The sequence below is a fragment of the Aphelocoma coerulescens genome, chromosome 19, assembly GCF_041296385.1.
Source record: "Aphelocoma coerulescens isolate FSJ_1873_10779 chromosome 19, UR_Acoe_1.0, whole genome shotgun sequence".
NCBI lineage: Eukaryota > Metazoa > Chordata > Aves > Passeriformes > Corvidae > Aphelocoma > Aphelocoma coerulescens.
Window position 1 is genome coordinate 322,166 of NC_091032.1, and position 26,574 is coordinate 348,739.

The 26,574-nt window shown below is 51.3% G+C and overlaps 1 protein-coding gene across 2 annotated transcripts; it reads right to left on the reverse strand.

The window, feature by feature from the left end:
- Positions 1 to 4,849: 4,849 nt before the first annotated feature.
- On the reverse strand, positions 4,850 to 25,288 carry LOC138120503 (eosinophil peroxidase-like). 2 transcript variants are annotated; one of them, XM_069033251.1, is made up of 14 exons: positions 25,268 to 25,288; positions 24,164 to 24,238; positions 22,889 to 22,982; positions 21,521 to 21,696; positions 19,444 to 19,564; positions 17,714 to 17,843; positions 16,477 to 16,683; positions 14,927 to 15,242; positions 12,531 to 12,691; positions 10,908 to 11,154; positions 10,308 to 10,478; positions 8,065 to 8,302; positions 6,880 to 7,094; positions 4,850 to 5,747 (listed from the first exon to the last, which is right to left on the reverse strand). In XM_069033251.1, exons 2-14 carry the CDS (start codon positions 24,234 to 24,236, stop codon positions 5,719 to 5,721), a joined length of 2,178 nt encoding a protein of 725 aa, XP_068889352.1. In that variant the 5' UTR covers positions 24,237 to 24,238; positions 25,268 to 25,288; the 3' UTR covers positions 4,850 to 5,718. The 2 variants fall into 2 exon arrangements, with proteins under 2 accessions (XP_068889352.1, XP_068889351.1); XM_069033250.1 differs by having other exon boundaries at positions 24,047 to 24,238.
- Positions 25,289 to 26,574: the final 1,286 nt, after the last annotated feature.

Sequence of the window (26,574 nt, forward strand, 5' to 3'; positions counted from 1 at the left end):
CAGCTACGTGTGGGTGGTGCAAAGCTGGAATGAGGTTTGGGAGTGAGGCTTCAGCCAGACTGTGCTCTCTGCTGGGAGCTGCACTCACCGTGGGAAGCCGGTTTAGCAACGGCACTGCGAGAGCTCCAGGAGGGCTGGATGGCAACACAGCAAACACAGCAGCAAAGCAGTGCGTGTGCAGGGGCTGTGGGGCTGGCAGTGCTTGGAGGGCCCCTTCAGGGAGCTCTGGGATTAGGAACCCTGAGGAATTGTAAGAAAACCTCTACTGGGGAGGAGCAGGATTTACCGGACAGCACAAACCCTGTGCAGAGAAGCTGTGGCTGCCCCATCTCTGGAAGCGTCCAAGACCAGGTTGGGGCTTGGAGCAAGCTGGGGTAGTGGAAGGTGTCCCTGACCATGGCAGGGGTGGAACTAGATGATGTTTATGTCCCTTCCAACCCAAACCATTCCATGATTCTATGACCCCAGGATGTCTCACTTTGTGCAAACATTAACCTTCACCAAGCGAACTGGCTGCAAAATGTCCAGGAAATCAGAAATCAGTGTTTTGGAGGGGAGAAAAAGAAAAGAAGTGATCTGAGCAGCCAGACCCTGCCCTTCACATCCAAGAACTGGAGGGACCAAGCTGAGAAGCTGGACATTCCGCATATAGAGTGGGAAAAGTGCCACAAGTCTAGAGAAAAAGATAAACAAAGCAAGAGCAGCTAGTCCCAATGTGTTCCTAGCCAGAGGCAGGCACGTGTTCAGACAGCATCTGCATAAGCAAGGAGTAAATCAGGAAAATGCAGGTATAACCTGGGACTGCTCCAACTGCATTTCATCTCCTAAAACAACTATGTGAAAAGGAACTTTGCAATAGACAGAATGACTGGGCTGAAAAACAAATGTTTCATGATTCATCATCTGCACACCAGGCCTTGCTCTAGAGCCAGCACTTCAAAGGAGCAATGACTCTAAATTCCAGCCAGGACTGAGAGCTGCAGATTCTCAAAAGGGAATAGCCAGAGGACCCATAAAACCACAATGACCATCACCTGCAACCTAAAGAACAAAGTCAAATCCTCGAGGACAGTAAAATGGGCAAGACTCAGTGATATTTCCTGAAGAAACTGAGAAAAGACAGAATAATATAGAAAGGCACTGCCTGTGCTCCCTGCTCCTCTGGCTTAGCCAGGGACCCTTCTTACCCTGATTTTCAATGGAAAACTGGAGAGAGGTGACTGCAGCCTCACCTCTCAGCTCTCCCAAGGCTTCCCTGCAACCACAGGAGAGGCAGCCAAAGCAAAGAGCTTCTCCACAGCCTCTGAACTGTCCCTGCACCAGCCCATGGAAATGACAAGAGCCCCATGTGTGCACACTGGGACCCTCTGAACTGGTGCTTGCAGAGAGCAGGTCCCTGTGGGAGCCAGTGCTTAGAGAAACCGTGGCCTCTTTCTGATTCTCCAAAGTTTGATCCAGCAAACAGTTGCCTTTCTAATGCCTGTCAGCCTTTCCTGTATCTCATCTGTACAAAGTTATGGCTTTTTGCAACTGGGGGAAGGTTGATTTGATGCACAACTGGTTCATCCTGACCTACCAGACAGAGGTTCCTAAAATGTAATGCCAATGAAAGGAGTGGAATGGTTGTCCTGCAAGGATGGCCGTGGCTTCCAAACCAGGGTGCTACTGTCAGGCTCCTACTGTAGAAGAAACCTTTGACACAACTCTGCACATAGAAACCTACCCAGAATGTCAGGGACAAGGAAGTCTGCAAGTTCACAACAGTTCACAAACCACTGAAAAGCTTTATTTTAAGTCACTGTCAGCAATTTTCAAAGACTTCACAGAAACACTGACGTTGGAAAAGACCTCCAGGATCATCAAGTCCAACCTGTGACTGATCCCCACCTTGTCACCAGCCCAGAGCACTGAGTGTCATATCCAGTCCTTCCTTGGGTACCTCCAGGGATGGGGACTCCAAACCTCCCTGGGCAGCCCCTTCCAGTGCCTGACCACCTTTTCCATGTGGAAATTCCTCCTGATGTCCAACCTGAACCTCCCCTGGTGCAATTTGAGGCTGTTCCCTCTCCTCCTATCCTTTTTCCTTGGGAGCAGAGCCCAAATTCCCCCCAGTTGCCCCCTCCTGTCAGGGAGTTGTGGAGAGTAAGGAGGTCTTTGGTTCCAAAAGCTGATAAGTGTCTCTGATGAGAATGGAGAAAGCCAAGGACATTCCCAGTTCCCCATGGACTGAGAGTCAGCTCAGATCTGATACAACATTTGGGCTCCAAAGCCACAGATACCAAAATCTGCAGCTATAATTTTCACCTGTTGCAAGGATCCCCAGCACCTGGGTCCATCCTGCTCCCGTTTCAAAGCAGTTGGCTCTTGCCTAACCTGCAAGGTGTTTTCAGAAACTGCAGCTCTAATGAAGATCCCAGTCTCCAGACTAAGTGTATCCATGCCCAGCTGACTCCCTTTTGCTCCTGGCTCTTTGCCAGGACCTGGCTCAATTCAAGTGAATCTGAGACGGGGAGAGGAGGGACTTGCTCACACTGTGAACTTTTGTCACAAGCTTTAATGACTCTCCTGCTCCCCAGATCTGCTCAGCCACATATTGGCCAGAAGAGAGAGGGGAGGCAGGGAAAGTGATCCAATGTGGTGGGAAAAGGCCAAGGAAATTGTCTTGTTCACCATATGAAGGCTCAGAAGAGGATGGACTGTTGTCAGCACAGCAACATATGAGAGAGAGGACTTGGTGAAGCCGAACATCACAATTGACTTCCAAATGCAAAGCAATGACTCCAGCACAAAATATGAGGACTGGATTTTGAAATGGGAGTGATTCCCACTGAAAATTGCTGGCATAAATATCTCCTCTGGTACAGACTGCAACAAGCAGAGGGGCAGACACCAATCTCTTCTCTCTGGTAACCAGGGAGAGGACCCGAGGGAGCAGCTGAAGCTGTGTTGGGGGGTTTAGCTGGAGGTCAGGGAAAGGTTCTTCCCCCAGAGGGTGCTGGGCACTGCCCAGGCTCCCCAGGGAATGGGCACGGCCCCGAGGCTGCCAGAGCTCCAGGAGCATTGGAACAGTGCTGCCAGGGATGCCCAGGGTGGGATTGTTGGGGTGTCTTTGCAGGGACAGGAGCTGGGCTGGATGATCCTTGTGGGTCTCTTCCAGCTCAGGATAGTCCATGTCTCTATGATAAGTTATCAAAGGGCAAAGTGTTGGGTTTGGCCAAGGACCACATCGGTCACCAACCTCCAAAGGGTGAAGGGGTCAAAAGGGAATTCATCACTTACTACTCACTTAGAGGCATTAACATTGATACTAAAACCTTCAGAGGGATTCCAGGGTAAATATATTACAGAAAGGTCATCAAGACTGAGGAAAGTGTTTATGATGCTCTGACTGCAGCTCCATGATGAATCCATGTAACCCTCAGTTTTACAAGGCACAAATTAGCTTCGGAGACCAATTTATGAGCAAAGATATGGCTGGAAGTGCTTGTAATTACAGGAGAAGAGCTTTTACAAGAAAAGGTCTTCTGGCTCATGAAGACTTCTGTGGTATCCAGACAGCCCTGACAGAAAAGAATGCAACAGACTGGAACCGCCTGGGCTGCAGGGCTTGCATCCAAGGGTTAGTTTAGAGTCCAGCCAGTGAACTCTGGCTAGGAAGTAAAACAGTTTATCACTGTAAATCCCAGGAAAACTGAAGGGGGAAAGGACACCAAGAGATCTGCAGGCCAACCAGCTACTCGGAGCAGGGTTAACAGCAAATCCAGAGAGCTTGCTCAAGGCCTAGACAGTCTGGGAGAATACCCAAGGCTGGAGATCCCAAGATCTCTCTCATCCCTGTGTCTGCACCACACCCTATCCCAGGGAATAACGTTTGTCTTTGTCTAAAGGTTATTTCCCTTTTTGTAACCTGCATCTTCTTGTCCTGTGGGCCTCTGGGAAGTGTTCACCTTCACAGCTATTCCTTAGAGAGACTGAAATCACCCCCACTCCCATTCCCCAGACTGAGCAGATCCAGCTTTCTCAGCCTTTCTTTGCACCCCATGTGCTGCAGCCCACTGGCCACCTTGGTGGGCATCCACCGAGGAAAAATTGAGTTGGCACTGGGAGAAGGACCTGACAGGATGAACTCAGGTCGGACATCCAAGTCTGAGCAGAAACAGCTGGGTGAGGCTGCAGGTGGGAAACAAAGTGAATGAGAGGCTTCAACAGAGATGAGAGAGAGAGCTGTGCTTCTGGAATCAGCAGCAGAGGTTGATCAAGGCAAACCATCCCATCCCAGCTCCTGCAGGATGTATCCCCCACCTCAGGAGCTCCACTGGCCAAGGCAGGCACGTGCCAGGCACCCTATAGACAGTTCCCATGCTGCTGTGCCAGCATTGCAAGTGTTTGATCAAGTTGATAAAGTAAATCAAATTGTCCAAATTTCATCTTGGCTAAAATACAAAAAATCGGCTGTCTGTGCTTAGTGCACACAGAGGGGTTGTGGGTGATTTGAGCCAGTCACGTCCTCCCCGAGAGGGGAATTGCTGAAGACAACAGGTAATGAAGGATGCTCTGTCCCCGAGGGGCTGAGCAGACACAGGGGTATGTCACCATTAGACAACCAGGAGTGGAAAACCAGAGCTGCAGAGACTGGGGCAGCCCAGTCAACACCTCCCACCCATCAGTGCTGACTTTCATAGTTCTGCATCACACAGGAGTTATGGTCAGAGGCTGCAGCAAGAAATACCTTCTTTCTTTAATGGCACACCACTTCAGGAACTGCCTTTTCCCAATATTCCCAGAGAAAACCTACCTGTGGTTGCTGCACCTTTTACAAAGCGCAAAGAACATCTTGGCCTCAGCCCAAAATTGCAATTTATTAAGCAATAAACAGGAATATAGCAGGCTACAGAGGGAGGAGAAAGTGGGTTTGATCCCTTTAAGAAAAAGGGAAAAACCTGGATTGAAACCAGAATAGTTTTTACTTTCTTGTATGTTCAGACTGTTCTTATCTTTACCAGGCCACATCCCACCAGCTCTACAGTCCAGTGGTGAGTCACGCTGGCTCATGCCAGGCTTCAGGAATAACTTGTCACAGGTTTCTGTCACATCAGAGGAGGTTTTGGGCATTCTGGAATATGGGACATAGTGGTGAGAAAACTCTCTTCCATGTGGCAGATTTTTCCTTCCATGGTGGAGCAAAACCTGGCACAGAGCATTTTAGGACAGTGTGTTTGGGTGCAGGACAACTATTTCTGCTTCTCTCTGAGGCATCTTGCCCTTAGAAAATTTTCTCAGAAAATTGAAGCATTTATTTCTTTCAAACAAAAAAGTCTGAGAACAAAAATCAGCTGTCATTGCAATGTCCTGGAGCATTCTGTGGGGGCTGAAATTTTTAAAAGGAAGGTCCAAAACGTGTTTGACAGTAAATCTTGGTGAAGAATTGTGTGGTTCTATGGCCTAAGCCAGCAGCTGGGGTGATTTGGGATCAGCCTCTGGATAACTCATTTCACTTGGCTTTGTGATACTGAGTAGTTGCACAGATCTGGGGCAACTCTTCATGAAGTTCTTTCATTCCTCGGCTCCATCCCACTGTAAAGGCTTCATGCAAATCAAGCTGAGCAAATGACAGAACCATGCTCAAACATTGCAGGCAGTAAAAGCATAAACACAGTAAAAATTAATAATCCACCTCAGCAGCTTCCTGAGTCTGGACATCTGGGAAATCCTCAATGTTCAGCATTTAAAGTCACCAGAATCTTTTTCTAGAGGAGATAAAAAGCTTTGTGTTAACAGAAAAGAACCTGCCATAGCTCCCTTATACCTTGTGTGATTTGTTTCCACAGGTTAAGCTGGAAAAGAGGGATCAAAAACTGGTATTATGAGAGTGTGGCAGGACCTGACTGTCAGGAAAGGAAGGATGTTTTGTTAGGAAAAGGCACTGGAACAGCCTGCCCTTCCCGGGGAGAGCCACTCTTCCCTGCATCTACTTCCTACAGATTTCAGGGAGTATTTTGGAAGGAATTAGACCTCAAGAATTTTACAAATCCTGAAGGCATCTGAGAGAAATAGTGTAAATATAGGCAACAACTCTACAAGCAGAGATCCAAACCAGAAACCCTTCAGTAGACTGGGAATTCCTTTTCAAATGCTAAGTTGCTTTTGGCCTTACAAGGTTGTGCTGACAAACAGCATCTCAACAGATAGAGCAGCCTCCTCAGTCTGGGCATTGTTTCCCATGCAGGAAACCCTGGCATCAACAGTGAAGAGCTAAATGAAAAGTCTATTAATCAGAAAAAAATCACAGAATGGTTCAGGCTGGAAGGGACCCCAGAGGGTCCCTGGTGCCACCTCCCTGCTCAGGCAGGGCCATCCCAGAGCACAGGGCACAGGATTGTGCCCAGAGGGCTCTGCAATATCCCCGCTGAGGGAGACTCCAGCCCCTCCCTGGGCAGCCTGTTCAGGGCTGGGCCCTGCCCAGGGCAGCAGTTCTGCCTCCTGTGCAGGGCAATTGCTGGGCTCAGGCCCTGCCCGGTGCTCTGGTGCCACTGCCGGGCCCCGGAGCAGAGCCTGGGCCCTGCCCTGAGCCCTCCCTGCAGCCAGGGACACCCAGGGCTGAGGGCCCCTCTCAGCTGGGGCTCCTCTCGAGCCTGAGCAGCCCCAGCTCCCTCAGCCTTTCCTTGTTAAAAAAATTCCTAGAATAGGGCACTTGGCTTGGTCTGCCAAAAAACCTGCGTTTTGCAGGAGCCACTCTGAGTACACCTGGTGAAGTGGAGCATCTAAAGCTGTACCTGGCACACAGGTCCAGCCCCATGTCAGGCAGCTCAGTTTTAAACCACAGGGTCTGGCTTTCTCAGGGGTGTGCAGGCAAGATCTGCTGCTGTTTGCAGATCATACCTTGCTCCTCGGTGCTCGTTGACTTCCAGGGTCTGAGGTCCAGCTTTGGGATCCGACTGCAGCTCACAAAGCCATGGGGGTATCTGTTAGCCCGAAAGATATTCCTTGATACTTTAGTGATGTGGGTGTTGTCACATATTATTCGTGACAAGGAGATTCTGGCCAGTGAACGGCGCTGGCGAGGAGTGAAAACCCCAGGGTTCTGCCACCAAAACCTGCAGGAGAAAGAAGAAGACGCAACAGATTTTTGCCTTCGGCCTTCTTCACATTCGTGACTCCCGCAATATTATTTCCCATTAACACTAACTTCTTTTGCCAATAACAAATTTGAATTTCTGTTATTTAAATCAAGATCCCTGACTCACCAGTTGGATAATTGCCTTGCTTTTCTTTTGGCCATGGACATTAACAAAGCTGCAATTGAATGAATTGCCCTCAGATGAGGCACAGGCACCCTCTTTCAAATGGGAAAGGCTGCATAGACTGTGCAAAGGCTGGGGTTACAGCCACATGATTGCCATGTTGGAACAAGACCTATAATTACTCAATTTTTTAGAAAATGGTTCATTTCCTGCCATAAAGACAGGATTTCTAGACATGCAACAGACTGTTTGCCTCTAAGCCCCCCATCCTGGTGTTTGAGCTCATCCTAAGTCTCTCTCAGCACAATTGTTTCCCAGAAACATGGGTTGTGATCCCATTTTCAGGCAATATTGCTGGCAGGTACAGGGTTCTTGCTTCATAAATTCAGCTTTAGATGGGGAACATAATTCACTGCTGCACCTGAAGCCCCTGAGCAACCTCAAGGAGAAGAAGGAGGAATTCAGGTGTGTTGAAACCTCAGCACTGCTGAAGTGATTTTGGCTGACAAGAAAACCCCAACCCACCACATCCACCACAAGCAAAGACCAAGCCCTGCCACATGTCAGAGCAGAGGGTTCCAGTTCAGAACTGGGGTGGGAAGAAGAAATAGTGAGACATCACTTTGCTGGGAAGGGATCTTTGCGCAGGATCTCAACCATCAGATAGGGAATAAACACATCACTACAAAGGGAAAGAAACTTTTGAAGGAGTACTGAAAAAAAGGCAACAAACAACTGGAGTGGTTTTCAGATGTGTGAAGAAATCTGCATAAACTCCAGCCTCCCTGTACTTTGAGGTTGATGTACCCAGCTCCCCTCTTACCTGTCCCCATCACGAATGTTCCTGAATTGGGTGCCAATGAGACAAGCCATGAGGGGCCCAACTCGGCCTCCATTCACAAAGGGCTCTGCAAGGGCCCCAATCCAGATGTCAATGTTCTTCGGTGTCCCATAGAGCTGCAGGAACTTCCTTGCCAGGTTCTGATTCCGCAACACTCGACCAAGTGACTTCACTCCAGCGGGCTGTGAGAGCCCACAGAATTGTCTCCAGGAGTTGTAACCTGCAAGTAGTTGGATGTCAGAGCAGATAGAGCACTAATGTGCCACCCCCTCCTGGAAAGATTTTTCCCTCTCTTTTGCAAAGAGACTTACAGGGTCCCAAAATGTTTAAAACATTTTTCTGTATTTCTGTTAATGCTACTGACTTCCTGCTCCTCAGAGCCAGTTCCTCCTGCCTGGCTTTTCTCCTGTTTAGGGAGAGCCATGTCTTTGCAGGTGAGAGTTGTTCCACCACCTTCCAGCAATGTTCTGCTCCACTCAGCAGGGATGCAACTGACGTTGCCTTCACTGAAAGCGAACCTGGACAAGATGTTGATAGCCCCTCCCTCCGTAACCGGAGGATGACCAAGTGATTCCCCACAGCTGGTCCCTGTCCAGCCGTGGGGACAAGCCACCCACTCCACACAGCCCAAGTTACTTCAGCCAGCAGACTTTGCCAGCTGGACTAATTTTTCTGGACTGCAAACAGCCAAAAATCCACTGGGCCACAACTGGTGCATAATTCTGCATCTTGGTGGAGGAGATGAGATGATGCTGCAGCAAACACCTCTGCTGTGAGCAGGATGTCATGGAATCATGGAATGATTTGAGTTGGAAGGGATAATAAAGCTCATCTCATTCCAACTCTCTGCCATGGGCAGGGACACCTTCCACCATCCCAGGCTGCTCCAAGCCCCAATGTCCAGCCTGGCCTTGGACACTTCCAGGGCTGGGGCAGCCACACCTGCTCTGGGCACCCTGTGCCAGGGCCTGCCCACCCTCACAGGAAAGAATTTTTTCCTGATATCCAATCCAAACCTACTGTCTTCTGTCTAAAAACCAGGGAGAATTAGGAGAAAAAGACACACCATATGGTGCCTGGATGACACCACTGTCAAACAATTCCAGGACATTGAGAATTTTCTTAATTAGAAAATTAATTAGGGAGGGTTTTTGACCTCGCTATGCCATCACCACCTTAATGGATGTCTAATATAAAGGAGTACAGCAGCACTCATTGGTGGGTTGAGACCTAAAGCTAAACCCAAATTCACTAGAAATACATGTCACTCCCACCATGTTAGGTCTGGAAACTCAGGATTTGTGGCTCCCATCAGGTTTTGCATGATGGTGTTCCTCAACAAAGCATGGAAAAAATCACAGCCTTCTGTTGTGACCAAGGCAGAGCAATTCTGTGAGCTGATGATGCCCCTGGATGTACCGCAAAGCCTTTGACTGGGCTTAAAACCCGTGTATCCAGCTCAGTTTTCATCCCAGTTTCAAACAGGAGCCCTGTTGCATCCCTCAGGATGTTGCTGACACAGCAGCTCTGGGCACTTACATCAGCCTAATGACACTGTTGGGCAAGGACCCACCCAGGAGCCAGCTCTGAGGTCCCATCAACAATCTATTTCTCAAGACCATCTTGCAATGTCATTACACTGGTTTTGCAGAGCCCTGAGAGTGGTTCTGACATGCTTGGTTGTTTGTTTTTTTGGTTTTTTTTTCTGGGACACAGATTTAATAGAGAAATTATAATGAGATTTTCTTTACATATTGGAATCTGCTCTTCCAGTCATGTGTGGACTACAGATGGTTGCAGAGAAGTCACAGGGGACTTACAGCCCTAATTCCACTCCTGCAAACTTGTTGCTGAGCTATTTTACCAGTTTTTCCACTTGGACAATAGAAATGAGTCAGTCACTGAACACCAGACTCTGGTTTGTGCAATGCCCTGTGTTCTCCTGCCTCCATGTGTCTCCTGCAGATTCAGCCAGGCTGTGCCTTCAGTGCTCAGCCTCCAGCCACTTACCTGTGGTTGTTCAGAAACAAGGAAAAGGTTTGGGAAAGAGCATCACAGAATCACCGAATGACCTTCACTGGAAGAGACTCATAAGGATCACTGAATCCAGCTCCTGAGTAAGTTCAGCCAAGCATGGGCTGGAGAAGTTTCTCAATGTTTAATCACAAAAATGCCTGATTTCCACTTGTTTTCCTTTGTAAGCTCTGCTCCTACAGCTGACTTACCCGGAAGGCCGTGATCTCGGCTGCGCTGCATGTTGAGGGCAGCTAAATCAAACCCAATCCTTTCAACCTGCTCAAACATCCGATCCCGGAGCTCATCCACCACCATCTGCTGCTGTGTCATCAGCTTGGCCTGGTTGGCCATGAGGCTCCGGAGATATGGATCAATCCCTCCTGCAGAGAAATCCCATCCACAGGGAAATTGGGATCAATTCCACCTGAAGCAGGGATGTGTGAGCAGTGCAGGGAGGCTGGTGTGTGTGTAAGAGGCCCCAGAGAGGTGAGCACAGCTTATATTTAATGATAAGCTTCTACTACCTGAGAATCAATTTTCCTGCACTTAAAGAATTAAGAAGAAAATACTTTGAATAATGTTCTTGGAGGCCACAACAATTAAGCAATCAGACCATTTCGTAACATGATGGGCTGCCCTTGACTACAGGGAACAGCTCTGTTGGGAAAGCTCTGGCTGGTAGTAAAGGCCATTTAATACATTTGATGCAAAATGCTTTTAAATTTGGCTGAAGCAGGAGCTCATCCAGAGAGGGCAAAAAAGGATGAATGAAATAAACCCATACTGCAGAGCTGCGAGAAAGGATTTACCTTCTTGAATGATCCTCCAGACAGCAAAGAAGGAGGTTCTGAGTTGAATTTCAGGAGTTATGGGTCTGTAATTTTCATCTAAGCGGCCAACAGTTGGGGGGACTGAGGCATGAGCAAAGCGAAAAGCCAAGGTGAAGACGTTGGATATCCGAGGATCCACAGACTCGCTGTAGCCCCGGTAGCGAGGAATGAACCTCCGGAACCTGCATCCCAACAGGAGAGGCAGGTAGTCCCTGTAGGTTATGATCTGGGGGGAGCAAGGAAAGGGTGCACTGTTAATGTCTTCATTAGTTTCTGTGCCATCAGTTTCTGTGGAAGCAAAGTTGTTGTTCACGTTCTCTCTGCCACCACGCTCTGGCAGGTCAGAGCAACATAATAATAGGTTGGACTCAATGATCTTAGAGGTCTTTTCCAGCCTAATTGTTTCTGTGATTCTGTGAAGATAAAAGGCTGCCAAATCCTCCCAAATATTGCCTCCTTGTCACCATTCCCAGCAGGCAGGCAGAACTGCACCTTGTGTGCCTCAAAGATAACATTGGCAGATAACAGGGGTAACACCACCCACAAGCAGCTCCTGAGCCCTCCCACAGCAGAAATTTCCAGTCCTGCTCTCATGTCTCTCTGGGATATTGAGAAGGCAGCACAATATAATTAAAAAAAAAATTAAAATTCTGTGTCAGTAGGAGAAAATTGATTGTCTGAAAACTGCATGAAGATGAAACCATTGATGTAAACACAATGATGGAGATGATACTTTTAAGGACAATCCTTCGAGTGTTTGCCTTGCCCAGCATGGTTTTTCAGCAATACAATAATATGTAAATTGACAGCATAAAAACATAAACATTTTGATGTTCCTGCTTTTTATTTTTTGTTAAACCAGCTCAGAAGACAGGCTTCAAAGGAGGTGCAGTGCCTTTGGAAACCCCATGTCCCTTTCTCTCATAGGATCCAGCCTTTCCTGCCAGCTGTAAAACCTCATCTGGCTTTGAGGCCATTCCTGCTCCAAACTGGAGGCTGGACAAGAGACCTCGGGAGGTGCTTCCCAAGCACAGAGGTGTTTGTGTGACCCCAGGATCCCATTCAGGGTCAAGTCTGGGGTGCAGCCCAGTCCCAAGGAGACACCATGACTGGCTGCACCCACCAGCACATGGGACTTCTTCACAGAATCCCAGAATGGTTTGGGTTGGAAGGGACCTTCAAGATCTCATTCCAACCCCCTGCCATAGGCAGGGAATCATTGAGAGGAGGAGATTCACAACCCAGAGGAGTTTTAATCCAGATTTCCAGTACCATCTTTATCAGGTACAAAACACTGGTTAAAAAGCTTTTTCTCTGACTTTTCTGCCTGTTCCTCAAACAAAAATGTGCCATTAAAAATTTCATCAAGCACTTTGTAAGTTTAACAGTAGAGGGACATCAAAGTTTCAGGAGGACCCCTCTGTGTTTGTCATTTCAGGTATCTCTGTGATTTTGCTTTGGTCGAAAGGGGCTGGTAGAAAGAATTTGGTCCTTTCACCCCAAAATCCTGCACCCTTTCGCCACCCCACACTAGCACAGCCTAACCCATGAACCTTGTGAGACTGCAGGCAGAGCCAGGGCAGGTGGGATGGTGGCTGGTACCTGGATCATGGCTCCCAGGATCTTTCGTGCCTCCTGGTAGAGCCTCTCATCATTCCAGTGGGGATTGAGGCTCTTCAGCTTTCCAGCCAGGCGGTTGTGCTCCCGCACAAAGAGCGTGTGCATGCAGGCCAGCTCCAGCATCTCACTCGCACGGGTGTCACCTGGGAGGGGCACATACAGCACTGGAGTGGGAATGTCATATTGGGAAGCGAGCACAGGGGAATTTTTAGATGTCTCAATATTTGTGTTGTGAAGAAAATGGGTAAGAAACACAGAGGAGGAGAAGGAAACCAAGGATTGGGCAGCACCGGGTTGGACAGGTCACAGCTGTGCTGAGAATCGCAGAGAGGTGGGGAAGGTTTCAGTGAAGGCCTGAGAGCATCAACTTAAAAAGTTAAATACAAGGAGATGTTCTCCAGGATTCCGTATCAGAGACATTTGGTCTCAGAGCTTGAAATGCAAACGGGAAGAGGAAAGTCAAGATGGCCCAAGGAGCTCTGAAAGTCAGAAGGCCTCCTTCAAACCAGCTGAAACTGTGGCCAAAGCAAGGTGACAGTCACAGTCTCTCTGGGGAGTAAAAGGAAAAGCAAAATGAGTCAACTTGCAGGAATAAATTACAAACAGCATCACAATGAAATATCAAATCCTTCTTCAAACATCTGGGGCAGGAAACCCAAGAGCAAGCAGGTGATGAGAGTATAGACAAGCACTCAGAGAAAAGTAAATATGTTGTATTCAGCCCCCTTGTCCCACAGTAAATAGAGGCATTTGCTCCTGCACTTGGCACAGAGCCCTTTTCATCCACTCTCAAAGGCTGCCTGTGAGGGACTGCGGAAGGAGAAACAAAAGCAGCACTGTGAGGTTTCCATGAGCAGAATGCATCCAGCCAGAGCTTCCAGCAGAGCTCTGGGAGGAAATGCTGAGCCCTGTGAGGCAATTGCACGTGTAAAACTCCCCCAGTTCTCAGGGACCGGAAAAGTCACAAATAAGGCACTGAATTTTCAGAGACGCTGCCAAAACAGCCTGAACTGATGACTGTAAAAGAATTGGTGGGTCTGTTCCAGCTATGGAACAGGAACTGCTCCTCACTGAGAGCCCATGGGGGCCAGAAGCCCCTCTTGGGAAGCACCTGATACTCCTGCCTGCTCTGCTTCTCACTGGGCACATGCCTTTGGCCACAGATCCTGCATGGTCCTCACCAAGGAGAGACCTTCACAGAACTGGGGGAGCAGGTGAACACACGGAACGACACATGGGCAGGTGGAAGGCTGTGGGAGCCTGGAGGGAGCATGAAACACTATGAGCTTCAGAGGAGGGAGCTGATGGGTTGCAAGGACCATGGGATGTTCAGAGGAACTTCAGCCAGATGTGAAGGGGGCCAAGGGAGTAGAAAGCAGCTCCACAGCTGATGAGATCTGTTGTGCCCTCAAGCTTTCTCCAGCAGTGCCACAAGCAGCCTGGCGTGTTCAGAGCCAGCAGGAGCCAGCCGGGAAGTCCTGCTCTCCAAAAGAAATAGGCCAGGAAGTGAGACACTAATTCATGAGTTGTATCAGAAACATCCCTCTCTGGGGTCCCACAGGCTCGTAGCAACATCCTGGTCCTCAGTAGCAGGACCAGGAGAAGGGAATAGTGCTAAGGATCCATGAGGTCAGTTCTGTCTCTGTGACAGAACATGGCAAAGGACAGCAGTGGGAAAGAGGGTGGTGGCTGTGCAGGGAGGCTTGGCTTTGGGAGCCTGTCTGGCTTTGGGAGCCCGTGCCCAGGACCAGAGGGATTATTTTGGGTTGAAGAAGGGGTCAAGGGGATACCAAAAGCATGACAAAGGGTAGACGTAGCAGGAGGGTGTCCTGATGGCTGGAGTGCTCCCAGTGCTCCCTCAGCCTTCACAGTGGTGGGAACACACCCTAAAAGGCCACCTTGGTCTGGTATTGGCCTCATTCTCATTCCAGCTGGGATCCAAGCTCTTCTCACAGTGCAGCAGGGACATACAAACGTTTCCTGCTGTGCCCCAGCACAGTAGTTATGCACCTGTTCCCTTCCTGCTGGGATAGAGGCACCCATGGAATGACAAGTACGGACCAGCCATGGCCTCCAGGCCAGGCTGCCATTGCTGAGCCTTATCGGCTCCATCATGGCACTGGTCCCTAGGTCACTCCGGGCCCTGCACCAGAGCTGCTGAGTGTGGATTGGACACCTTCACTCCAGGTTTATCCTGACAAAGAAGACTTGGAGATGGTGAAGACCTTCCTCCTACCTAGCACAGCCTCAGTCTTTCATGTTTTGCTCCATTCTATTTTCTACTTAAATGAGAAAAGCAAACAACTAAAGAAGTGAACTGGAGCTGGTGGAATTGTCTGCTCCAGATTCCAGGTTTGGGGTGCCAGCACCCAACTCACCTGCAAGAAAACAAGGGATTCGAGCTGCCCCACTGGCCTTGAGGCAGGGCTCCTTCCTCATGGGGCCGAAAGGCATGAACGCCCTGCCCCTGTCTGTGAAGTTCTGGTTCACAGCCAGGAGGCCCCGCTGGCTGCTCCGGTCCCGCAGCCGCTCGGCCACGGCCACCTCACTGCCGTACACGACGCTGCCATCCAGGAACGAGGTCAGCGCGTTGATCTGCTCCCGGATCGCCCTGCCTCGCGTGCAGGTGGGAGCTGAGCGGAAGAAAGGGAGGCAATCCCTCCTGTTGGTGATTCGGGGGTCGTTGGGTGGGATCTGCAGACAGAGAAAAGGAAAATTCATCAGCGGCTCAGGAGATGGAGCCAGGCAGGAGCCCTCTCACAGGGCATAAATCTTGAGAGGAAGGGTCAGATTGACAGCAGAAGATGCTGCTTTAGGAGCCCAAGTCCCAAACAGCCTGGAGACACCTAGGTTTCCCTAGAGTCCTATGGATTCCTAAAGTTTTTCCCCTGAAAATAAATACATTGGATTGAATCTTTAAGGCTCAGTTTTCTTATCTCTATGTCTACATCACAGACAGTTGTCATCCAAAACTTGTGACCCTGCCTGCATTCTCAAATGCATAACAGGCAAATACTCAGTGATGCTCCATCCCATTACTTTTTTCCTTGAGAGGAATTAGGGGCACACGTGGGAGCCAGAGCTGCAGCAGAACTTCAAAGGCAGGAGAGCAGGGCTGCAGGAGGGATATGGACATGATCTGGAGCAAAGGAGGCTCAAGGGGGACCTTGTGGCTCTGCACAAGTCCCTGACAGGAGGGGGCAGCCGGCAGGGTCAGGCTCTGCTGCCAGGGAACAGGGACAGGAGGAGAGGGAACGGCCTCAGGCTGGGCCAGGGGAGGCTCAGGGTGGGCATCAGCAGGAATTTCCCCATGGAAAGGGTGCTCAGGCCTTGGCAGGGGCTGCCCAGGGAGGTTTGGAGTCCCCATCCCTGGAGGTGCCCAAGGAAGGTCTCGACGTGGCACTGAGTACCCTGGGCTGGGGACAAGGTGGGGATTTGGCACAGGGTGGACTTGATGGTCCTGGAGGACTTTTCCAACCTAAATGATTCTGTGATCTACTGGAGCAGGGACCACGATGTGACTCCTGCTAACGCCGCAGGCACTGCTGGGAGATCTCAGCACTCCCTTGTCCTGTGCAAAGAGCACTTACGTCCCATGGATTTTCTGGGTTGTTGACAGTGCCTGTCTGTGACATTTCCTGTTCTCCAGGCATCACCCGTGCTGCCTTTGCACTACAGCTCCAAACAAAAACCTTTGCTGAGGGAGATGGGTAAATGCCTGGAAACCTGGAAAAGGCTGTGTCTCTGCCTAAACCCAGGGACAGCCTTGGAACACAGCACTGCCACCACACAGAGCACTCTGACCTCTTTGGCCTGTTCTGGGAGGATGTTCCTCCATGGCCAAGGGCCGGGAGAGCCACCAGCGTCTCCTGGTTGGAAGGCAGATGCCCTGTCCCTTCCTCCTCTGGAAGAAGGAGGCTGCCTGTACCTGGATGGGAAAACAGGGAGGCTCCTTGGCACAGCTGGTGTCACAATCTGTCTCGCCACCAAAGGGGACTCTGGCTGGGGTTTCCGGGCTGAAATCCAGATCGTGGTCAATAAACTGGCCCCACTGCATGAACATGAGGGATCTCTGCTGGTCCATCCGGAGCTGCTCCGGGGGGAAGCGGACAATCTCGTTGGACACTTGTCGGACCTGCAGGGATGGAGGCAGAACACCTTGCTGGGAAATGACCTGTATGAACAGGTGCACCCAGTTGCAGGATCATCAGCAAAAATTCCCAAGGCACTTCTGATGCTTTGCAGACAAAAAAACCCAAATCTATCTGCACAGGAAGGTGTCACCATCACCAAGTGCCCTTCGCTGAGCACTGCCCTGCTCTGGCTCTAGGCAGGGATCTGAGCCCCCAGGCCAAGACTGTCCCTTGATGGACTTAGGGAAACAGCTAAGCAAGCCTGGGAAACAGATACAAAACAGATTTTAAAATACTTTTTTTGAATAGAAGTGTGGAAAAAAGAGTCCCTGGGAATTTCTGGAAGTTCTCAAAGTCCTCCTCCCTTCTCATCCCTTCCCCAGCCATCACAGTTCCCCCATGTTCATGTATTACTACAGAAAAAGTGGACACTGCGCTGTGGAGGAGGGCTAGAAGTACAACAAATCCATGAACACAACCCCAGCTCCTCATCAGAGCTGTTGTTGCACCAAGCTCAAGCGACCAGAAGCCACATCAAGTGTCCATGCTCACATCCAGGTGCCACAAGAGCCACAACCCCTGCAGTTCACCCACCCAGGGACCCACACACAGCATTTCTGGCCATGTATTTTTTGTTCTGGGGATTCCCTGGCTCACTTTATCCTCTCCATAATTGCTTTTCAGGAAACAACAACTGCCACAAACCAAATCAAAAAAGGTGAGTAAAATAATTTGGCTCAAACGCACTCTATTTAAAAGAACATATTGTGTAATTCTGCATTCCTCCTGTGATTCTGCAGCAATCAGTTTAATTTTTCTTTGCTTCTCCTGAAGGCATGGGACTTAGGAAGCTTTCCTAATAGATCTCCCTGGATATTCTCAGACCATCACCCTGAAGCTGGTGAATTTAAGCTCCTCCAACCTGATCAACAACTCCAGCTGGTGGAGGAGCCCTTCGGTGCCTGTGGCCTGTCCAAGAACTGACAATCCCTAGGCCCTGACACTGCATTCTGAGACTGTTACAAACTTTACCAGTGGAAGGGGGAATCCAGAGAAACGCCTTCCTTCCGTCCACCCACGAGGCACGGACACACCATCCTCATATTCTGCTGGCAGCCACCTGGCCAGGGCTCTGTTGGAGGCTCCTAGGGATGGGTTCCTCCTGTCAGGGGCAATGGGAAAAGAGCAAACAGAGCCAAGAGCTTGTGGATTTGGAGAGACATGGACCTTGGAATGGGATTATGCCGTGGTTTGGGAACTGCTGCAGCTCTATGGGTTTGGTGCTATCAGTAAACCTCAGCATTAATAACAACAATAATCATAGAATTGTTTAGGTTGGAAAAGACCTTTCATAATCCACCCCAAGCCTCAGCTTCTCCCAGGCAAGAACTCCAGCCTGATCCAGCCTGAAGAAGGGTCCTCAACCTCAAACTGTGGCTGGAAAACAAAGCTGGAAGCTGAACACCAAGGAAAGGGGAAGAGCCTTGGAATGGAATTACCTACAGTGTCGAATGGAAATTGGGGGATTTGGACTGTGAGGTTACTGCGCTGTTGGTTCTTTTGAAGGTTGTTACTGAAGATGTCCCTGCTCATGGCAGGGGGTTGGACTGGATGACCTTTAAACCTTTCCAAAATTGCTTCCAACACAAACCAGTTTGTGACTCTATGACTGTAGTTTGATTAGGCCGTTAAAACCTTATCAGAGTACTAATACTCTACGTTGGAGTGCATGTCCAAAGGGTGTTCTGTGGTGGCCTCTCACCCACAGGGGTGCAGCACTGCCCAGGGCAGTGGAGCGACAGAGCACAGCTGAGCCCCCTTTCCCCAGGGCCTCAAGTCTGGATCAGGTATAATGGACCTGTCCTTATTGCAGAACCCACATCCCCCTGAAGTGGAAGGAGGTAGGAAGGTCTCTCCTTAGTTCTTACACAGCCCCTTGAAGGATAAAGCACCTCAGGGCAGGGAGAGCTGGCTGAGCTCCTTCCTCTGCCTGAGCTGCTCCCAGGAGCTTTCCAGCTCTGTTCGTACAGGGGATGTTTCTGACCTGTCCCTTTCAAACACTCCGTGCTCAGCAGCTTCCCATGTCTCCCACATTCTTCATTCCAGCTGTGGGAGGTGCAGGAGGTGCTCTCCCAGCCCATGTGCCTGGATTCCTCCCACACACAATGTGGGGCAAGGGGATGGCTACATCATGCCCAGTATGGATTTAGGTCAGAAACCCTTGGAGACCTTGCCAAGGGGCAGGGCCAGACAAAGTCTGTCCCCAGCAGAGAGCTTCTCCTGTTTTGGCTAAGAGCTGGTTCAGGTAGATCACCAGGAACCTTCCAAACAGGACTGGAATTAATGGCTCCACACATTACTAGGAAATACTGAAGGGTGTGAAACCCTAAACCAAGGTGCCTGCATGGGCCATCCCTGGGGAAGTGGGTCCAGTTCCACTTACAGAGGATGCATCCATCCATAGAATCATTTACATTAACCTTATCACCAGCCTGGAGCACTGAGTGCCACGTGCAGTCCTTCCTTGGACACCTCCAGGGATGGGGACTCTACCTGCCCCCTGGGCAGTTCCAATGTCCAACCACCCCTTCCAGGAAGAAATTCCTCCTGATGTCCAACCTGAACTTCCCCTGGTACAACTTGAGGCCATTTCCTCTCATCCTGTTCCATCCATCCATCCATCCATCCATCCATCCATCCATCCATCCATCCATCCGTCCGTCCGTCCGTCCGTCCGTCCTCTTGCTGACATAGCCCCTCACCTGTTGTTGCACTCGCCAGTGATGGTTCTGTAGCCAGAACAAGCACAACTTATTTTCTTATCCTGCTGGTCACATCCAGTGGCCTTGAAAATCATCTCCACCTGAGCAGGAGTCAACAAGTCTGGCGGGGAACAAGGGAGAAAAAACACCCAGGATCACACTGGCCCTGCTGGGTTTGCTCGGGAGAAGGTTTTCCTTCCTGTCCCCTGTACTGATCCTCATCATCTGCACAACCACAGTGTGCTGTCATTTAAATCGTCCTGCTCAAAGATGTGATGAGGATGCTCTTTGAGCAGCAAATGCTTTTTCTGGTTTGGAAAGCATCAAACCCAGCAAAGCTGTGGTCAAATCTTATTTATAATCACACATTAGGCTCATGCAGCAGCAGAACGGTTTTCTAGTATTGGCACTTCCTCTCCTCTCCCTTTTTATCTCCCCCATAAAATGCAAACAGCCACAGCCATCCTAGGGGGTGTCACAAGTTTTTCCCCCTGGAAGCAGCTCCCAGTGTGTGTCACCCCTGCTCGGAGCTGCCTGGAAAAGAACTGTCCTGTGGCTGGGCTCCCCAGGGGCACTGTGTTCTGCTGTGCACTCCCCTTGCAGGGGAGCTAAGTGGCAGAGCTCAAGAAAAGTCTTACAGAGTCACAGAATCATGGAATGGTTTGGGTTGGAGAGACCTTAAAGACCATCTTGTTCCAACCCCTGCCATGGGCAGGGACAGCTTCCACTATCCCAAGTTGCTCCAACCCAGCCTTGGACACTTCCAGGGCTGGGGCAGCCACAGCTGCTCTGGGCACCCTTTGCTAGGGCCTCAGCACTCTCACAGCCAGGAATTTCTTCCAAACATATAATCCAAATCTCTCCTCTTTTAGTTTAAAACCATTCCCTCTTTTCCTGTCACTATCTATCCATGTAAAAACCCTCTCCCTCTTTTTTATAAGCACTTTTAGTCACTGGAAGGGGCTCTAAGGTCTCCCCAGAGCTTTCTCTTCTCCAGGCTGACCCCCCAGCTCTCCCAGTCTGTCTCTCCACAGGGAAGATGCTCCCTCTTGGCTCTTGCTGCTCTCACTGCACGGCCCATTCCTCAGAGGTTTCCTGGTCACTGCTGCCACCAACAGTCTGGGTCACAGCACGGTTTGAAAAGCCCCTGGGCAGGCGAGTGAGAGGTGGCAGCCAGGTGGCCCTCGCAGGGCTCTGGAGTGTTACTGGAGCATCAGTCCTGGATGGAGAGGCTGGAGCTGAGCACAGCCAGTTCTGCAATCACCTTCCAGGTCATCCTGTGCTGGAGCAAAGCCAGAGCACCCCATGATGGGTCTTGTCCTGCCAGTGTTTTACTGTAATGTTGGGAAAGTGTTTGAGGCCAGGCTGGAGAGGGCTTGGAGCAACCTGGGGTAGTGGAAGGTGTGGGAGGTGTCCCTGCCCATAGCAGGGATGGGACTGGATGGGCTTTAAGGTCCCTTCCCACCCAAACCATTCCATGATCCCCATGAGTTCATATTTATACAGCAGGAGTCCTCCCTGTGTGTCCCTGAGCTGTTCCTCTCACTGGCCCTGATTTGCCACCTTCTCTCAGCAGCCTGGCCTGGCCTGACTCTGTTTCAGAGAGGATGTTGCTCCTCCAGACAGACACTGAAATGTCCTTTCACACCTCCCCATTCTCTGTTTGGACGGTGTCGTGTTGGTGACATGACTTCGGTGCTGTCTGAGGTCTGGCTGAAGAGCTGCCTTCCTTGGGGTCAGGCTACTGGGGTCAGCTCTGGGTTTGCTCATTCCCTGCTCAAGCACAGGAACATCTACCAAAGCCTTCCACACCTTGACCCATTGGAACCTGAACCTCAATACAGCAGAAAGAGCCAGGGAAGTGCACAAAACACTTTCACTAACTGAAAAACCCCCAAGTAATATTTAAGATGGAAAAAGAGCACAGAAGAATAACTCAGCTTTGCCTCCCAGCAGTCACATGGGAGAGATTTGTCACAGCCCATCGCAACACCTTTTCCTTCCCTCCTCCCAAGCCCCAGTGACCAAACCCTGTGTCTTCCTCCTCTGCCTTCCTCCCAGCAAGGGGGATCCCTACCTGTGACATTGAAGTCCCCCCTCACAGCCCATCGCAGCCTCTCTTTGAGCAGGCTCAGGGTGGTCTGCAGGTAATCCGCTGCCCGGACAGCCGCTCGTGTCCCCTCCACTGGCTGCTTGAAATACCTCAGGAGCTCTGCTGGGGTCAAGGCATTGTTCTGCAGGTTCTTTTTTATGCTACAGGGGACAAGAAACCAAAATCTGAAATGGGGCAGGGCCAGGAATGCTGCAGTTGCACACCTGAGCATCAAGCACGGCCCATCCCAAGTCTGAACTGCTGGAGAGTCACTGGGAGAGGCCAGGGCTGCTCCCAGCACCCTCCACAGAGCAGCAGGGGGACTCGAGGAAGGGAGTCTGTGAAACTGCCCAGCTCCACCTGCCAGAAGGCAAATCTTAGGGCTTCACATCCATGAGGCACCAAATCTCACTCAGCTGTTATCCAGATACCATCAATATCTGTCACTGTCCAGAGGCCTCAGATGTCTCCAGGCCACCCTGGCCTAAAGCTGCTGGAGCCTCCTCTCAGCTGGAGGGGTCCTCAAGCCAGGGAGGGGATTCAGAGTGTGGCTGCTGGCAGAGGACAGGTATTGGCTGGTAGGAAGCTGGACACTCCCAAAGCATGGCTGGGAGTCCATACAAAATATCCTCACTGCAGCATCCAGCTGTCTGCTGCATCCATGAGAGGCAACCACTGGAAATAAGCAGAAGCTTGTGCTGGTCTCAACTCAGAGCTCCTGCTCAGACCACCCTGAGGGATGGAACAGAGCCCAGCAATAGCATCAGGTGCTGCTGTGAGGGTGGGCAGGCCCTGGCACAGGGTGCCCAGAGCAGCTGTGGCTGCCCCTGGATCCCTGGCAGTGTCCAAGGCCAGGCTGGACATTGGGGCTGGAGCAGCCTGGGACAATGGAAGGTGTCCCTGCCCATGGCAGGGGTGGAACAGGATGAGCTTTAAAGTCCCTTCCAACCCAGACCATTCCACGGTTCTGTGATTCTGTGAAAACCGAGCTGGGAGGGGCAGCCCAGAGGAGGTCACAGATCTTGGTGACCCAAGAGACTGGTGTAAAATCAGGGTGAGCAGACAAAATCCTGCATGTCAGCGCGCTGTGCTCCCGGAGCTCCCCACCGCGCTGTCCCCGGGCTGCGGGGAGGAGAGGCGGGGGAATCTGCGGTGCAGGAGGGGACACGGACGGGGACACGGACGGGGACACGGACGGGGACACGGACGGGGATAGGGACGGGGACACGGACGGGGACACGGACGGGGACACGGACGGGGACACGGACGGGGATAGGGACGGGGACACGGACGGGGACACGGACGGGGACACGGACGGGGATAGGGACGCGCCACAGCTAGCCCGGCTCTCACCGGTCCCGCGTGCGCCTGTAGGCGGCATCCACCCGCTGCCGGGCCTCGGCCACGCTGCTCAGCAGGGACGCGTCCGGCAGCTCCAGCGGCACATCTGAGCAGGGAAAGGGAAGAGCAGAGGTGAGGGTGCTGGCAGGGAGCCTCCTGCGCCTCCAGCATCCGGGGATTGGGCACGACAGCGCTGGAGGCAAGTGCTGCTCACTCTCTGGAGATCTGTGTATAAATATATTCCTCAGGGGAGTCTGAGAGCCCCTCCATCAGTGGAGGCTTCAAACAGCCCCCGGGAGAGGTGCAGGGACCATCCCTCCTGCCCTTTCACAGCAGAGCACTTGCCCAGAGCAGCTGTGGCTTCCCCTGGATCCCTGGCAGTGCCCAAGGCCAGGCTGGACATTGGGGCTTGGAGCAGCCTGGGACAGTTGGAAGGTGTCCCTGCCCGTGGCAGGGGTGGAATGGGATGAACTTTAAGGTCCCTTCCAACCCAAACCATTCTGGGGTCCTCTGACTCTATAAACAGCCCAATTTCCCCATGGCTTTCCCCAGTGCCTCCTGCAACCTCCTGCCATTTTAACTGCTCCCCTTCCTGTGCTCGGGGGAGCTCCCAAAATGAATTTCATCTCCATCATATGCTGGCTGTAGGTCACAGAAAGGGAAGGGACAGGTCCTGAGGGCTTCTCTGAGTGACAGCACTTTCCTACAGCTTCTGGGGAAGAAGAAAACTTCAGAAAATAGCACAAAAGAGATAAATATCTCCCAAATCCCCCCAGTTTCTTTTAAATATCTTCCCAGATCAGCCAAGAGTTCAGCTCTTGGACAATCCTGATGAGAAAAACTATTGCCTGGATCACAATTTGAGACAAATGAAAATCCAGGCATGTGCTTTTCATAAGGATTTGACATTGTCAATTAACAGGTGGAGGTCTCTATATGTTTTGGAGCAGTAATTCAGGGCTGGAAGAGGGGGAGTGACTGCCCCATCCTCACACTCCATAGGCCCTTGTAGCTCTCCCAGGTGCTGGCACAGGGAGGGAGACCCTCGTTCCATGGGGATGGACCAGTGCTGAGAACTGATCTCCTTTTACCTGATTTTAAGGGATCAGGCAGGATGTGAACTGGTAAAAACCTGAAAGAGCCAAGATTGGTGCCACGGGCGGTACTAACTGTGTTCCTTCTGGCACCTCTTCAGGGCTGTACTGCTGGGTGACTCAGGCTCTTCCAGACTTAGATCTTTCCCACTCAGAAAATCCCGACCTGCAAAGCCTGAGGAATGGACAATACCATAGGAAGAGGATACAGATGCCTGGAACAAGCTGAGGATCACCAGAGACCCCAGGAAGCTTTCTGCCTTCATCCCTGCAAAGAAACACAAGTGAAGAAGACCAAGAACATGTGGATGCACCTGGAAGGTCCGTGCCCAGGTTGAGGATGGCATGTGTCAAGGGAGCTCATGGAGCATCCCCTTCCAATGCAACGCTTCCAGGAGGGACTGCACTACCTGGGAAGTCCTGTCAGGGCCATGTGGAAAGGGAGCAGCCTCCCAGCCCAGGGACTCCCAGCACTGGTGGGAATGTGCTGGCTGGGGCTTCGGGGGCAGCAAAAAGGGAGCAGAATCTGCTGCCAGGGCAGCACACAGAGTGTGCAAGGGAGAGCTGGTGGGGAAGAGGGAAGAGCCAGGACAGCACAGCAGGTCCTCTACACCTCTGTTTCTCTGCCTTTAAATTCCAATAATCCTTGCAAGTAGTCATGTCACATAGGATGTTACATAAAAACATATAAGGATTGTAGTCTCTTTACTCCTGATGAGCCTGGGATTGAGTATATTCAGATTAAAAGTTACACCAAAAGTTTGGAGGAAATAATACTTCAATATTTAGAATGTTGCTATGAAAATCACTGAGTGAGCTGTTTGTGTTCCCCAGTAGAGACAGAGTGAAGCCAGCCATGAGCTGGGTATCACCCTATCCCCCTAATTATAAAATACGGCATTTATATTTGTGTTGTAATGGGAATTTATTCCATTATTACCTAGCTGTTCCGTTAACGTGGGCTGCAGAGGAGCGGGAAGTATTTAATAGCTGTTTGACAGATGTTTGGGATGCTTTTCCCAAAGTTGACCCACTCACGTCCCAAGGCTGCTCCCAAGCAATCAGCTCCCAGAACGAGCCCAGAGCTGTGGGCTGACACACGGTGAAGCTGCCTCAAAGGCACCCGGAGCTGCCGAGCTGGCCCCGTCCGTGCGGAAGAGCCCCCGGCCACAGCAGCACCGCGCTCCAGCCGAAGGTGGAAGCAGCGGGAACCGCAGAGCTCAGCCCAGCTCCCCAGTCCCACCCCCGGCACAGAACCGAACCCTCCACGAGAGCAAAGCCCGGGCCGGGCTCTCACCTGCGATCCGCCGCCTCCTCCCTCCCCGCGGCCCTTCCGCGCCCGCTTTTATCTGCCCGGCCTTATCAGCAGGGGCTGCTCCGGGAACTCCCCTGGGGTGGGCAGCCAGGCCAGCACAGCGCTCACCTCCCGCCCCAGTGCCCGCCGGGGAGGCTCCTTTGCTCGCGGCTGGATGCACAGCCTGATGCTTCACCGGAGCTTTCCCGGGATTTCTGAAGGTGGAGATGTGACCACTTTGTGGTGGTTTGAGAGTCTTGAGCCCTTCTGGGGGTGTCTTCCAGGGACAAGGTTCCTCCCCCCATGGTGCTCTTCATCCTTTGTCGCTTTTAAAGGTCGAAACAATGCCTTCATCTCTACCCTCGGAGACACTGCTGCACCCAGCACTCCCCATCCCACACCTGACGTGCACTGCCCCGTGTCCCCTGGGAGTCCACGAGAGCTGTTCCTTCTTCCTGTGCAGGAGGAGGCATTGGGATGATGGATGAACAGGCATCAGCCTCCAGCTGCTGGTCTGAAGCACGGGCAGCACAAAGTGCTGTTGCTCCTGGAGCTCAGCTGGCAAAGCATCTCCTCTCCCTGCCCCAGAGCAAAAGCATCTGATGGACAAATCCTTGCCATGCTGACAGGGCAGAGGGATACTGCTGGTTCAGTGGGGGATGTGTTTGAGCACAGAGCTGTACAGGGAGGCAAAGGAGCTGCTCCTCATCTCCTCCTCACTGCACATTGCAATTGTGTTTGCCCTCATGGATCAAAACTCCTTGGATCAGCAGCACAGACTGGGGGCAACCGAGTTCCTGCCAGGGCTCCCAGGCCTGGGTGGATGAAGGACTTTACCTGGACTCTGCCCTGCATGGACACCCCAGGACCCACAGTGACTGTAGAATGGTACAGGTGCTGCAGTGCCTCTGGCAGTGACTCAACAGCTGTGCCCATCCCCAGAGCTGGGATCCACCATCCCCATCCCCAAAGCTGCCTCCTTGCAAGTGGAGCTGTGCACTGACGCTGGTCCTGGTCCTTTAATGTTTTAAAGAAAATCAGCAAGGCAAATTACAAATCTTGCAGTGAGGCCCAAGTGAGGCCGGTCCTGTTTGCAGACTGGTTTTGACAACCTGGAGGGAATCCACCTGGAGCCCAGGAGAAAGCTGGGTTTGGTCAGCCTGGAGGGAAGAAGGCTCTGGAAGCCTTACTCTTGACTTTGACTGTCTCATGGAAGGGCTGCAGAGCAGACAGAGCTGTTCAGAGTGCCCAGGAATGGGACAAGGGGCAATGGCACGTGGTGCTGCCAAGAAAATTCCCAACAGATTTAA